The sequence below is a fragment of the Geotrypetes seraphini genome, chromosome 15 (assembly GCF_902459505.1).
Source record: "Geotrypetes seraphini chromosome 15, aGeoSer1.1, whole genome shotgun sequence".
NCBI classification, from domain to species: domain Eukaryota; kingdom Metazoa; phylum Chordata; class Amphibia; order Gymnophiona; family Dermophiidae; genus Geotrypetes; species Geotrypetes seraphini.
The window spans coordinates 13,130,152-13,144,532 of record NC_047098.1 but is presented as its reverse complement, the minus strand read 5'-3'; the positions used below and the strand labels follow the sequence as shown (position 1 = coordinate 13,144,532).

The 14,381-nt window shown below is 45.4% G+C and overlaps 1 protein-coding gene across 1 annotated transcript in view; it reads left to right on the top strand.

Moving 5' to 3' along the window:
• Positions 1-14,381, top strand: part of RNF207 (ring finger protein 207) — a 47,297-nt gene that overhangs the window by 8,655 nt on the left and 24,261 nt on the right. The window contains exons 3-6 of the mRNA XM_033922505.1: positions 5,482-5,614; positions 8,133-8,277; positions 11,094-11,175; positions 13,162-13,237. Of these exons, the coding sequence (XP_033778396.1) occupies positions 5,482-5,614; positions 8,133-8,277; positions 11,094-11,175; positions 13,162-13,237 (436 nt within the window). The remainder of the gene's footprint in view (positions 1-5,481; positions 5,615-8,132; positions 8,278-11,093; positions 11,176-13,161; positions 13,238-14,381) is intronic.

Below are 14,381 nucleotides of genomic sequence, written 5' to 3'. Positions count from 1 at the left end.
TTATTATTTTATTAATTTACAATAGTGTAATACATTTAATCGAAAATAGCAAAATATTACAAAGAATACACTCTTTCAAACAAATAATATTATAGAATCATAACTATCCCCTTACATCAATTATTAATATTGACAATATTAAACATCTTTAATATGAAGATTTAATATCCATTTTTCAGTACCTTTCCTTATCCTACCCCCCATCCCATCCCAGATGTGTAATGAAAAAACTCAGAAGGCCATATATTTTCTTTTAATGCGAAACAGCAAATAAAGCCAATGGACTCCATATTTTCTTAACAGGGCTTGTAAAGTATCCTTTTCCCATTTTGCCGATAATTTTGTTTCTAAATCCTTAATCTCTTTTTCCAAATTAGTAAACTCCATATTAAGTTTTTTGCTAACATGTGCCACAAACGAAATAATTTGTCCCCTAATGGTTGCTTTAAACGCATCCCATAATATTTCCTCAGTGTGTGATGGTAACCTTCCTTCTAGGTTGGCGACTTGGATAGCTTCACGGAAATCTGATTCTGTCTGTTCCAAAGTGTTCTTTTGTAAGAAGTGGCCAAACAGGAAAGGTCTGATAATGTCTCCTTTATACCTTGCTGGTTATTGCACAATCAGTTCTTGCCTTGTGTGACTGTGGAAGCTGATTCAATGGGTACAATCTTCAAATTGATTTTAGCTTACTGGAAAATCCATGGATTTTAGAAGCACTTTATGGATGGCATAATTCTATATTCTACATAAATACTGGCACGATAAGAGGTGATACACAAAGGGTGGTACTGTATATGCCTGGAATAGAAGTGGTGGAGACAAAGATTGCATGGGAAGGGCACGTGAGATTTCTTAAGAAGTGGAGATAGTAGATGCTACGGATGGGCAGACTGGATGGGCCATCATGTTTCTATGTTTCTGTAACCTCAAAGCTTTATGACCTCATAATGCAAGTGTTAAGAGCCTAAGCTTATAACAATGATGTTCTATGACCTCACAATGAGGTTTAATGAGCGTTTAAAGAGATGATAGTGGATGCTGCGGATGGGCCTACTGGATGGGCCATTTTGCCTTTATATTTCTGACAATGGCCACTTCTGAACAGTCCTAAAAAATATAGAGATTAATAATGAGTGTGGGTGTTGATTAGTTAAATTTAGGTGAAGTTCCCAAGCATAAACATTATTCTATAAACTGCTCCTAACTTTAAGCGTGTCCCATATGGCCTCTCTCCATCTCCTCTTTCCTTTTCCCTTGGTCTGGCATACCTTCCTCCTTCCCTCCATGCCCTGCCATCTGTTCTTCCCTCCAAGCCATTCTGTCCCCCTCTGCTCACTTTCCTCCTTCAACTACTTCATCGGGCAACAGCAGCATTCACAATTCATTGCTGTTGCTGGCTTCAGGTATTCCTCTCTGGCGGGTCCTGTGTTCATGAAAACAGGAAGTAGGCAGGACCGGCCAGAGAGGAAGGCCTGAAGCAAATTGTAAACGCTGCTGCTGCCTGAAGCACCCGAGGCAGACGCTTCTCTCCCCTCCCAGCCCAACCCCCGCTGACTCTGCGACCCTCCCGGCGAGATGACTTTAATAACAAACCTCCCTCCAGCGTTGGCAGCCGCAGCCCGCTAAACAGGCTGGTTCGCGGCTTTCTTCTGCCGTTGAGTCTCTCTGTCGCGTCATTGATGACATCATTAGTGACGCGGCAGAGGGACTCAACTGCAGGAGAAAGTCTCGAAGCAGCCTGTTTAACGTGCTGCGGCTGCCAACGCTGGAGGGAGGTTTGTACCGGTATGTGCAGAAGCGATATGTCTCTCCCCCTCCAGTACCTGTGCAGCACTTTGCTGCGGCGCATCCTCCCATCCTGAGTCGGCCACAGCGCTCGAGTCTGTTTCTCCCGCTTTGTCTAGCCGCCGCAGCACGCTAAACAGGCTGGTTCGCGGCTTTCTTCTGCCGTTGAGTCTCTCTGTCGCGTCATTGATGACATCATTACTGTTTCTCCCGCTTTGTCTAGCCGCCGCAGCACGCTAAACAGGCTGGTTCGCGGCTTTCTTCTGCCGTTGAGTCTCTCTGTCGCGTCATTGATGGCATCATTACTGTTTCTCCCGCTTTGTCTAGCCGCCGCAGCACGCTAAACAGGCTGGTTCGCGGCTTTCTTCTGCCGTTGAGTCTCTCTGTCGCGTCATTGATGGCATCATTACTGTTTCTCCCGCTTTGTCTAGCCGCCGCAGCACGCTAAACAGGCTGGTTCGCGGCTTTCTTCTGCCGTTGAGTCTCTCTGTCGCGTCATTGATGGCATCATTACTGTTTCTCCCGCTTTGTCTAGCCGCCGCAGCACGCTAAACAGGCTGGTTCGCGGCTTTCTTCTGCCGTTGAGTCTCTCTGTCGCGTCATTGATGGCATCATTACTGTTTCTCCCGCTTTGTCTAGCCGCCGCAGCACGCTAAACAGGCTGGTTCGCGGCTTTCTTCTGCCGTTGAGTCTCTCTGTCGCGTCATTGATGACATCATTACTGTTTCTCCCGCTTTGTCTAGCCGCCGCAGCACGCTAAACAGGCTGGTTCGCGGCTTTCTTCTGCTGTTGAGTCTCTCTGTCGCGTCATTGATGGCATCATTACTGTTTCTCCCGCTTTGTCTAGCCGCCGCAGCACGCTAAACAGGCTGGTTCGCGGCTTTCTTCTGCTGTTGAGTCTCTCTGTCGCGTCATTGATGGCATCATTACTGTTTCTCCCGCTTTGTCTAGCCGCCGCATACGCACTCTGGCCACGGACCTACAGATCACGGATCAGGGATTACAGATCACGCAGGTCTGAGTGTGCATGCGCGGCTAGCGTTTTATTATATAGGATATATATATATATATTTTTTTTAATATTGTACCTTATTATGGTGTCAGATTTGTGCTCAAATTTCATTCACAAGTTCAATTAAGCGAGATTTTTCTCGAGATATTTCAGAGTCACGGTTTGTTTTCACCCTGTGCCCAGGGCAGGATTAACCAATAGGCCAAGTAGGCACGTGCCTAGGGCCCGAAATGGTCAGGGGGGCCCGATGAAGGAGGGCATCAACATTGTTTTTTCCAAACGGCGATGGACCCCTCCAGCATCGATCGGCAATGCGCACCCCTCCCCCCCCCCCCTCATCGACAGAAAGTAAGACAAGCAAGCAACGCGTGTAAGAAAGGCAACGGGAAGTGTAATTGTGCAAGCGGTGCTGCTTGCCCAAAGCTTCCCTCCGACGCAGCTTCCTGTTTCCGCCTGGGCGCATGGTGAGGTGGGGCGGGGCAGGGGGGGGCCCAGTGTACTTGTGTGCCTAGGGGCCCTTGACTGTGCTGGGGTCTCTTATCAGAGCCCCCTGTTTACTGCTGTGTGCAGTGCGATGTTGGGTGGTGGTTAGGGGTGTGTCTCGCTTTAATGTCTGTCGCTCATGGCATAGTGTTCTTTATTTAGAAAAGGAATCATGGTTTATTTTTACAGGATTCTAACCTTGGGTTTTTCCAACGTGAAACTTGTGCCGGGTAAAGCCGTTGGAATTTAATCCATTAACCCCTTGCTGCTCAGAATAAAGGGTTTCTCCATTGGCAAAACATTATTGGAACTCGTGACTGGCAGCTTAGAAATATAAGGTCTAATATCCAAAGGATTTATGCTCCTAATTTTCAGAGTTATGCCCCTAAATTGGCCTCTGAAAATATACTGGGTCCCAGTGCCTAAATGTTTACTCAAAATTTCATTAAACTCTTAAATTTGGGAGTACAAAAAGAGAGTGGCAACAGGGGCACCCGTGACCCTCTCTTGGCCATGCTACCTGTTATGTGCTGTAAAATTTATATATGGATCAGAATAGAATAGCATAGTGGTTGTCAAAACTGTCCTGGGAGACCCCCAATCAGTCCCTAATGAATATGCATTAAAAAAAATCATATAGAAAGCTAAACAATACTCCTAAACTCAATTTATTAATGAATTAATCAACTAATTCAAATAACTCCATAATACTATAAATATAAATATTACATCTAATATAATAAAACGCTAGGCCGTGCATGCGCACTTCCTATGTGTGCGCCGGTTTTCTGTGAGCTGTAGCGACACATAGGAAGTGCGCATGCGCGGCTTACGCTCTGTCCTGCTCCCTGTTGAAAGACGCAGCATCTTCCTTACAGTAACTTTGCCGTCGCCGCCTCTCCACTCTCTCTCTTCCTCCCCCCCCTCCCACCCCCCGAGGCGGATGTCGACCTTGGCGGCCCGAGTTGGATGTCTCAAATCAAATCAAAATTTTTTTAAAAATGGAGACTTTCAAAGGTATGGATGAGTGAGAAGGCAGAGAGTTGAAAGATTCCTGGTCACCTGGGTGGGGGGAGAGGAGAGGAAGCAGAGATGCTGGGCAGGGGATGGGGTCTCATGCCCAATCACTTTAGGCTCAGGCCCACCCAAATGTTGCAACACACGGAAATGGAGGGCAGAAAAGGGGTTGATGGACAGGGGAAGAGGTGCTGATGAACAGGGAGGGGAGGGCAGAAAAATAAAGACAGGCCTACTGCTGGACAGGGGGAGCAGGAAGGAGGTGATGATGGACAGGGGGAGGTAAAACAAAGGGAGAAGGGCTTCTGCTGGATAAGGTGAGCAGTGATGGGGTGGTGGAGGACACAGGGGAGGTAAAAGGAAGGGAGAATGGACAGGGGGAGCAGGCAAGGGGTGGTAGTGGACAGCCAAGGAAAAAAAAAAAAAAAAGACAGACAGAAATACAGAAAGCGACTAAGGAGAGAGTAAAAAAAAATTAAAACAGACATACACATATATATTCTAGTACCCGTTAATGTAACGGGCTATAAGACTAGTATCACATAACATACATTATTTCATACATAAATAGAATCCCACCCAAAAGTTCATTCATCCTAATAAAATGATCATATATAAACTTTTCTCTCAATGTTCACCCATAAGCATGAGAGAGATTTGCATATAATGGAAGTGACAGGTATGCAAATCTGGCTCATGCATGTTCACAAGGGATAACTTGCAAGGGGGTGCCAAAGCTGGCACCTCTCCTCCTCTCCACCTCCTCCCCCCCAAACCCCTGTGTCCCTCTTTACATGTTCAACGGCCCAAGTGGGTTTAAGCACGTGCAGAGGTTTCTGTGGCCTTTGACAGCAGGTGGGCTTGAAAAAGAAGCATCCCATTGCCCTGGCAGCAGGGGTCTGGAGTTATGGTCCCTAGGAATGTGGCACAGTGGTTAAAGCTACAGCCTCAGCACCCTGAGGTTCTGGGTTCAAATCCCACACTGCTCCTTGTGACCCTGGGCAAGTCACTTAATCCCCTATTGCCTAGGTACGATTGTGACCCACTGGGACAGACAGGGAAATTGCTTGAGTATCTGAATAAATTCTGAACTCCCTTGGGAGAAAAGTATAGAAAATTGAATAAATACTTTTGAGAGGTGAGCAAGCAGTCTGAGAAGCTGTCCTTTGCTTTCTCCTTAGACACCAGTCAATCGTGAAAGGAAACAATGGTCTTCCACCTATGGATCGGCTGCTTAAGTTCTTGTTGGACAGCTCAGCTGACTGTGAAGAAGTTGTACAATGTGCAAACTGTGACTTTCAGTGCAAAAAACAGGTACAAGAGGGAAATCTGAATTCTAGTTACCATCTTTCTTAACATTGCTCCTTTGGCTGACTTCAACTGTTGTAACTATATATATATTTGAGGGTTTTTCCCCAAAAAGTTTCCGCGCTTTCATATTTTCACGGGAAATGGTTGGGGGCGGGAGAAGGGTGAAGAGGGCGGGTCATATAATGTCATGTGACTAGGTAGTCAGTCAAACCAGAAAAACAAAGGGGGGTGGCAAACCACAAAAGTCAGATCAAAAACGCAAGGGGTGAAAAAGCCACAAATAACCAGGATGAGGAGTCCAAAATGAAGTGACTTTATGAAAAACACAATGTGAAAAATGAAGCAGCAAAATCCAGATGAATGGATGCACTAATGACCCAACACGGACTGTGTTTTGGCAGCTGATACCTTCATCAGAATTCCTTAGAAAAAAGGAAGACGCATATGATGTGTTACACAATATAATTTTGAAATTTTAATAGTGCATGACACAGTGAGGTGAAATGCAATTTTGAAAATGAATAATGTGTGTGACATAATGGAGTGAAGTATTGCTATATGTGGGCTACACGAGTGTTTCTCAACACATGGTATGCGGGGGCACGTGGGCTGCCTGTTGGGGGTACGTGACCTAGCCGCCACCAGGGATCCGTCCCTAGCTCTCGCTGGGGATCCCTGCCTGCCCCCCGCTGAAGCTGCCGGGGATCCTTCCCTGCCTCCATGTCTGCAAGCATGCAACATCCCCCACCCCTGAAGCCGCCCCTGCCACCTCGCCAGAGACAACATGCTTGTTCAGCAACACCCAGCAGCAACTCCACGCTGGGATGGGCCAGGGCATGTACAGCGACTCACAAGCAGCCGGCCCACAAGCCTTCCCCCCAACGTCAATTCTGACGTCAGAGAGAAGGTTCCGGGCCAGCCAATTGCTGCCTGGGTGGTCCGGAACCTTCTCTCCAATGTCAGAATTGACGGGGGGAAGGCTTATGGGCCGGCAAATGTTGGATGGAGGGACAAATGTTGGATGTGGCAGTAGAAGGGGTGGGAGAGATGCCTGGATCTCTCAAGACAGATGAACAGTGAGAGAGAGAGAGAGAGATGTTGGTTGGGAAGGGAATGAGGTCTGGAGGAGAGGAAGCGTGCAGAAGGCAGAAAGCAATATTGAAAATGCAACCAGAGACTCATGAAATCACCAGACAACAAAGGTAAGAAAAATAATTTCATTTTCAATTTAGTGATCAAAATGTGTCAGTTTTGTGAATTTATATCTGCTGTCTATATTTGTCTATTTTTCTATAGTTGTTACTGATTGTATATTTTAAAGTCATCTGCCTTGACCTCTTTGAAAAAAAACCCCGAATATAAATGATAATTAACATTTTCTGTGCGTACAATGTGCTTTGTGTTTTTTTAATTTTTTGGTTACCATTATGTATTAATAAGATTATATTGTGTATATATGAAAAATGGATGGAAGAAATTGCATTACAATTAGTACTATTATTATGGGGGTGGGGTCTGGGGCGGAGCTTATGCGGGGGTACTCGGTTGGTATTTGTTAGGTTTAGGGGACACTTGGCTTGAAGAAGTTGAGAAACACTGGAGGATTGCGTTCAATTCTAGTTTCCTTATCTCAAGAAAGATATAGCGGCACTAGAAAAAGTTCAAAAAAGAGCAACCAAGATGATAAAGGAGATGGAACTCCTCTCGTATGAGGAAAGAGTAAAAAGGTTAGGGCTTTTCAGCTTGGAAAAAAGAAGGCTGAGGGGAGATATGATTGAAATCACAAAATCCTGAGTGGAGCAGAATGGGTACAAGTGGATCGATTTTTCACTCGATCAAAAATTACAAAGACTAGGGGACACTCGATGAAGTTACAGGGAAATACTTTTAAAATCAATAAGAGGAAATCTTTTTCACTCAGAGAATAGTTAAGCTCTGGAACACGTTGCCAGAAGTTGTGGTAAGAGCAGATAGCGTAGCTGGTTTTAAGAAAGGTTTGAACAAGTTCCTGGAGGAAAAGTCCATAGTCTGTTATTGAGAAAGACATGGGGGAAGCCACTGCTTGCCCGGGATCGGTAGCATGGAATGTTGCTACTCTTTGGGGTTCCGGAATCTTTGTTACTCTTTGGGATTCCGGAATCTTGCTGTTCTTTAGGATTCTAAATGGAATGTTACTGCTCTTTGGGTTTTGGCCCGGTACTAGTGACCTGGATTGGGCTACTGGGCTTGATGGACCCAGTAAGACTGTTCTTAAGTTCTTATATTCTTATCCTCAGATTCAGGAGCTCCTAAGAACCAGAGAGTGGAAAGACCACCTGACCACATATAGATAAATTTTCATATACTTCTAGGGTTACCAGGTGTCCAGGAAAACCTAGACATCTGGTAGCCTTATGCATAGGTAGGCAGCAGTTGGTTTTCTGGTTTTTGAACTTGGTACCTGAATATTTGCAATCATTTTGCCTGCGTGAATGTGGATAACAAATAAGGCGCAATTTGGTTTCCTCCTTTTGTACAACAGGAAGGGGAGCTGATGTATTACTGCAATACCTGCAACCAGCCTCTCTGCGCCAAATGTCGCGATGAAACCCACAAAGCTAAGATGTTCTCCTGCCATGAAATTGTCTCCTTAAGTAAACGCACAAAGGACATCCACAAGAAATGCCGTAAGAGCTCTTTATCCCCTTCTTGTGCTTTGTAAAAAGAGAGCAATATGCATGAAAAGACGATATCCTGTATCAAATGTCAATACATTGAACTAAACTAATGGAAAATGTTCAATGAATACTGTCAGTGTGGGTTTGCAATTTAGTCTTTGTCAGAATTTTTTCGGTTCACCACTGGCTGCCCTTTTGTCAATCTAATCTTCTTTTTCTTGTACCAGATGCATTGTAGAGGAGAACCGTGTAACCCTTTAGGAACCTCCTCCCCGCCTCCCCCCCCCCAGCAGCTCCCACTCTTGAGATGGTTGCCTTCAAGACTAAGGATATATCATCCCCCTAATTTGATAAACGTGTGTGCACAATTTTATGATGAGCATGCAAAGTTACTTGCAAGGTATAGAATAGTGCATGTAACTTACCGTATATACTCTAATATAAACCGGTCTGAATATAAACTGAGGTAACCTTTTCTTCTCCCCAAAAAAAGGGGGAAAAAGGTTGACTCGAGTGTAAACCAAGAGTTTATATTCAAGTATTGGTATCGATTTAATTTAATTTTTTAAATTTAATTTAATTCTTATATACCGCTAATAACCGTGAGGTTTCTAAGCGGTTTACAAAAATGAATGCATTAAAAGATACAATAAATAAAAATAAATAAGATAGGTACTTGGAAATTCCCTAACTGTCCCAAAGGCTCACAATCTAACTAAAGTACCTGAGGAGACAATTTAAGAAAAATAAAGATAAAATATAAAGACAGAGATAGAGATAGAAATGAATATTCCACCAAGTAATGAATAAATACATTTAAAGATAGAATTAAAAATAAATAAGTAAAATAAATAAAAAATAGAGATAAAAAATAAGTATCAAGATGGTGCAGTGGTGAGCCAGGACAGGAGCAATCCTTCCTTGTCCTATCCCGGCAGGCTCTGTGCCCCCTTCCCGACCCATTGCAGGCTTGCCTTGAGCCCTGGTTGTCCAGTGGTGAGCAAAGGCAAGAGCGACCTCTCCCGTGTCCTGTCCAGGCCAGGTCTATGCCCCCAATGCCTCCTTAACCCATTTCAGGCCTCCCCCAGGCCTGCCTTGAGCCCTGATAGTCCAGTGGTGAGCTGGGACAGGAGCGACCCTGGAACTTGCAGTAGAAACTGGCAGCAATCATTTTCTGTAATGGCTCTGTAAGTCTAAGTGCTTTGAGAATGAACAGCGATACCTTCACCAGAAACACCACCTTAAAAGGGAAATGCGCCCATCTTCTCATCAACCCTTTCAAAGTCTATCTGTTAGCAGATCTTTGTGGAAAGCATTCAAATACCTCCTTGGGACACCTTGAAGCCAGTAGTGTAGAATTGGGGGGGGGGGGAACCATCTTCGCTGAGGAGCCAGCGTCAGCACCTCTCCACCCCCACCCATGCACCTCTTGAAATGTTCGCCGCAGCATCTTCCACCTGCCGCTTGCACCAGCCTCGGCTCCCTTTTGACGTCAGGACCAGGACAAGATTTATATATTTATTTAAAAATGTATATACTGCATACAACTATGCGCTTTCCATACCACATACATAAAATCTTGTTTCCCTCCGATTATCACATATAACATAGACATGTCTAAACAACATCATTAATCGTCCCTCTTATAATAGGGATAGAGCGCAAATTCAATCAATTCAGAAGTACAAACAAGCTTTCAATCATACATTGATGTCAGAAAAATTCTAAAAGGCGATGATCAACTGAAATATACCTTAGCTTAAGAAGGCATTGGCTAATAATTGAGTTCCAAGCATTTTCTTAAAATTCATCCTCCCCATACAAAACCGCAGGATACCAGGCAAGGCATCCCATAGCTTTATGTCAGCCATAGATATTATTGATGCTCCAATCCTAGCATGCATAGTTGACGTTCTATCCTCCAAGCTTAATTTCATCCCATTTACCGTACATCTCTAAGATGTGAGAAGGGAGCCGCAGCGTGAGCAGCAGGTGGAAGATGCTGATCACGCTGGCAAACATTTCAAGAGGTACACGGGGGGACGGGGGTCAGGGGAGGCACAGTTGGGGAAGAGCAGGGGGCATATGGCGCAGTGATGCCAGGTGCTGCCACCTCGGTACCAGCCTCCCTAGCCTATGGCGTAGTGAGAGTGAGAGGCATCTGGGCAGAGGTGACCCCCGCACCACCCTCTTCTCAGCCCCATTCCCATCTGCTCCTTTCCCGCCCCTCTCCTGCCACAAGCACACCCCCTTCCCTTCCCCCATACCTCTTTTAATGTTCCTGGGTCCAGGAAGTGTTGTCAGAGGAATAGCGAGTGCTGGCGCAAACAGCAGGTTGGGGTTGCTGCTCGCGCTGGGAGCATTAGAGGTATGGAGGAAGGGGTGGGCATGCGCACATGGTAGTGGGGTGGCAAGGAAGGAGCGGTGAGGAGGAAGGGTGCCAGTGCTTCCACCGAGACGGCACCCAGGGTGGACCGCCTCCCTTTTACTACTCCACTGTCCCTAGTTAAGCCACCATTTGAAGGAATGCATCGCTGTAAAGTATTTTCTTCGAGACGATGTCATCCTTAGGGCAGCAGTGGACCTCCCTTCTGTCTCTGGATTCTCTGCTTCCTTTCTAAATAAGCCTGTTTCACGAACAGGCTTTTAGCCCCATTGGGAAGGGAGTGAAGAGAATTGCACATCCGCCACTCATAGAAAATACGAGTGACTTAAAAATTCACAAATTACACTGAGCAATTTCCTGTTGAGTTCCAGCGCCTGCCATAGGTTTCGATTTTTTTTTTTCCAGTTCGACTCTGTGACGCTCAATATTTGTTTTGCAGTACTTCACGAGGAACCATACATCATGTTTTCAACGGAAAAGAAATCCATGCTGTGTATTAACTGTTTCCGAGACATGCAGGTGTAAGTAGACGGAAGCCACTCGGTCACAGGTTAGAGCAGCGGTCTCAAACTCAAACCCTTTGCAGGGCCACATTTTGGATTTGTAGGTACTTGGAGGTCTGCAGGAAAAGTAGTTAATGTCTTATTAAAGAAATGACAATTTTGCATGAGGTAAAACTCTTTATAGTTTATCAATCTTTCCTTTTAGCTAAGTGTTAATAAAAATATTGTCATTTATAGCTAAAGAGACATATGATCAAGAAACTGTTTTATTTTATTTTTGTGATTATGATAAACATACCGAGGGCCTCAAAATAGTACCTGGCGGGCCACATGTGGCCCCCGGGCCGCAAGTTTGAGACCACCGGGTTAGAGGAACCACTGTAGCAACTGGAGGTTTTGTGGGGGGGGGTTTATTCACACATTCTTATGTTCTGTATTTCTTCTTGCATTTGTGGCTCTTTTCATGAATTTCTTGCTGTTTTGCAGTTTATGAAAGTCCCTCCCCTGCCCCTTACCGCATCCCACAATTTATTCATAATCTCATTTACAAAGTTTGAATTGCTCAGAGGACAACGAGGAGCCAGAGGTTCAAAATGCAGAGGATCAAGTGCCATTAGCAGCGATAGGGCAACATGATCTCATTATAAGAAAATGTACTCGAAGGAAGTAAGACTGTGGAAAAGGATGTGGTAGAGAGTAAAAGAAAGGTGGACAAAGAATTGGTATAGTACTGTAGTAAGGGGGGGGGAGCGGACCACCATACCACGCTCGCGCCATCCCTCTCCCACCACCCTATTCCTCTGTAGATCTTTGCTAGCACAAGCAACTTCTCATTTCTGTTGCTCGCGCCAGCCTGGGGTCCCTCTGAATCACTTCCGGGTCACGGGGCCAGGAAGTGACATCAGAGGGAAATCCAATGCTGGCGTGAGGAGCATGCTGGAGAAGCCACTCGCGCTGGCGAAGATTTAGAGGTGTGGGGAGGAGGGAAGGGAGAGCATGGGTGTGGAGTGGCGGACGGGAAGGAGCAGGGGAAGCACAGTACAGTAGATTGGTGTGTGAGAGATGATGATATTATGCTAAACGCTTGTGATGATATGGAGGGACAAAGGAAGATAAGAACATTAGAACATAAGAGTTGTCATACTGGGACAGATTGAAGGTCCATCAGGCCCAGAATCCTGTTTCTGACAGTGACCAACCCAGGGATAAAAACAGATTGAATATGCATGGAGCAGATTTGCATGCCTGTCACATCCATTATATGCAAATCTCTCTCATGCATATTCATTAGGGCTAGCCTGAAAACCTGACTGCCTGGTGGTCCTCCAGGACAGGGTTGGGAACCACTGCTCTAAACTATTTGACTTCAGAAAAGCGATAAAAGCCCACCTCTTTCCTAATACCGTCACATAGACTGTCCCAACCTGTAATCCCGTAGCTCAAAACGAACCAGACATTCCATACATTCTGTCCTGTGAACCGTACTCCATTCACGGTGGGAACCACCAGAACCTGCCTGCCAACGTAAATAGTTCCCAAAACAATGTTGCCCACAATAAACTCTCGATCATGATACTGTATTCACAAGAATTTGCTAATAATGAGAGAAGTCGTAGACCCTCTCCTGCATTTTATTAACCCCCAACACCCCAACTAATTGTCATACTGTTAACCCTTCTAAATATGTAACCTTGTAACTGCTAATCCTTATATGTATGTAAATCCTTATTATGTATGTAAAACTGTAATTCGCTCTGGGCTCCTCTGGTAAGACGGGCTAAATAATCAAATAAATAAATATAATTTGAGTGCAATCGTTGGATATTTAGAAAGGGGGGGATGATATATATATTTGTCATAAAATATAATTTGATAGAGTTTAAGTGCTGTTAAAGTGTAAAATGTCTGTATAATATGTTGCACTTATTTTTGACTTTAAAATGAATCAAGATATTTTAAAAAATAAAAAATAAATAAATATAGCTCTTTGCTTATATTTTTTAGGGAAAGTCGAGCCCATTGCATTGATATCGAGACAGCCTACATTCAAGGCTGTGAGAAACTGGACCAGGCAGTTATGGTAAGTAGAGTTTGGCATATGAGAGATAATTTATGCAGGACCCCTGTGCCAACATTCCACAAATTGTGGCCATTTTCTAAAGGCATTCTAAGAAGATCAATGCAAAGATCAGCCACCGTAATATAATAAACAAACCATCAGATAAACATATTCAAGAATGCCCACAGAGCAGATACACTCAAAAATGAATAAACATTGCGTAAAAAGAGGTGCCCTCAGCAGTGGCTCCCCTCCCCCACCCTCATCTCCACCCCCCGCTCCTTCTCCAATCCTGCCTGCCGTGCATGCCCCTCCCACTCCTTCCCTGATCCCACATGTCGCAACGTGCCCCCCCCTTCCTTCCCTTCTACCTCTAGTTGAAGTTGATGCTCACGGAGGTCAACAACGTGTTCCTCATGATCCATTGGCTTTCCCTCTGACATCATTTCCTATCTGCAGCACCCGGAAGTGCCATCAGCGGGAGAGCCGATGGGGGTCGCGAAGAGTACGTTGTTGACCGCTGTGAACAACAACTTCAACTAAAGGTATGGGGGAAGGGAAAGGAGGCGCGCACTTGGAGGGGAGGAATGGGAAGAAGTGGGGGGGGGCAGAGAGGAGGACGGGTGTTGGCACCCCCACCAACGTGGCACCCAGGGCGGATCGCCCCCTCACCCCCTCAGAGTCTTTTTCATCCTTTGCATTGTCTTGCTCACATCGCAGTTGTTTTTTTGGGGGGGGGGCAATACTTTAGCCTTCATTCATCAGACTCCCTCTTAAGTGCATCTAAACTTGTGAAAGGCAACTGCATAACAAAAGCTCCAAGGATTAGGCATCAACCCCCTGATGGGCCGCAGCGGGAGCGGACTGCTGGGCGCGATGGACCCCCTGGTCTGACCCGGCGGAGGCAACTTCTTATGTTCTTAAGTCTAGGGTTAAGCTGAAAGAACATTTTCCTTCATGCCTGCATGAACATTCCGCATACAGTAAGTACACCAAGACCACATAGGCTCCGCCTTTTGTGGGAGCGGTTGTGGGAGTGGGTGGTGCAGTGGCACCCTGAGGTTGTGGGTTCAAATCCCGCACTTCTCCTTGTGACCCTGGGCAAGTCACTTAGGCCCAAATTCTGTAACCGGCGCCTAATCTTAGGCACCTATTTTGGAGCTCA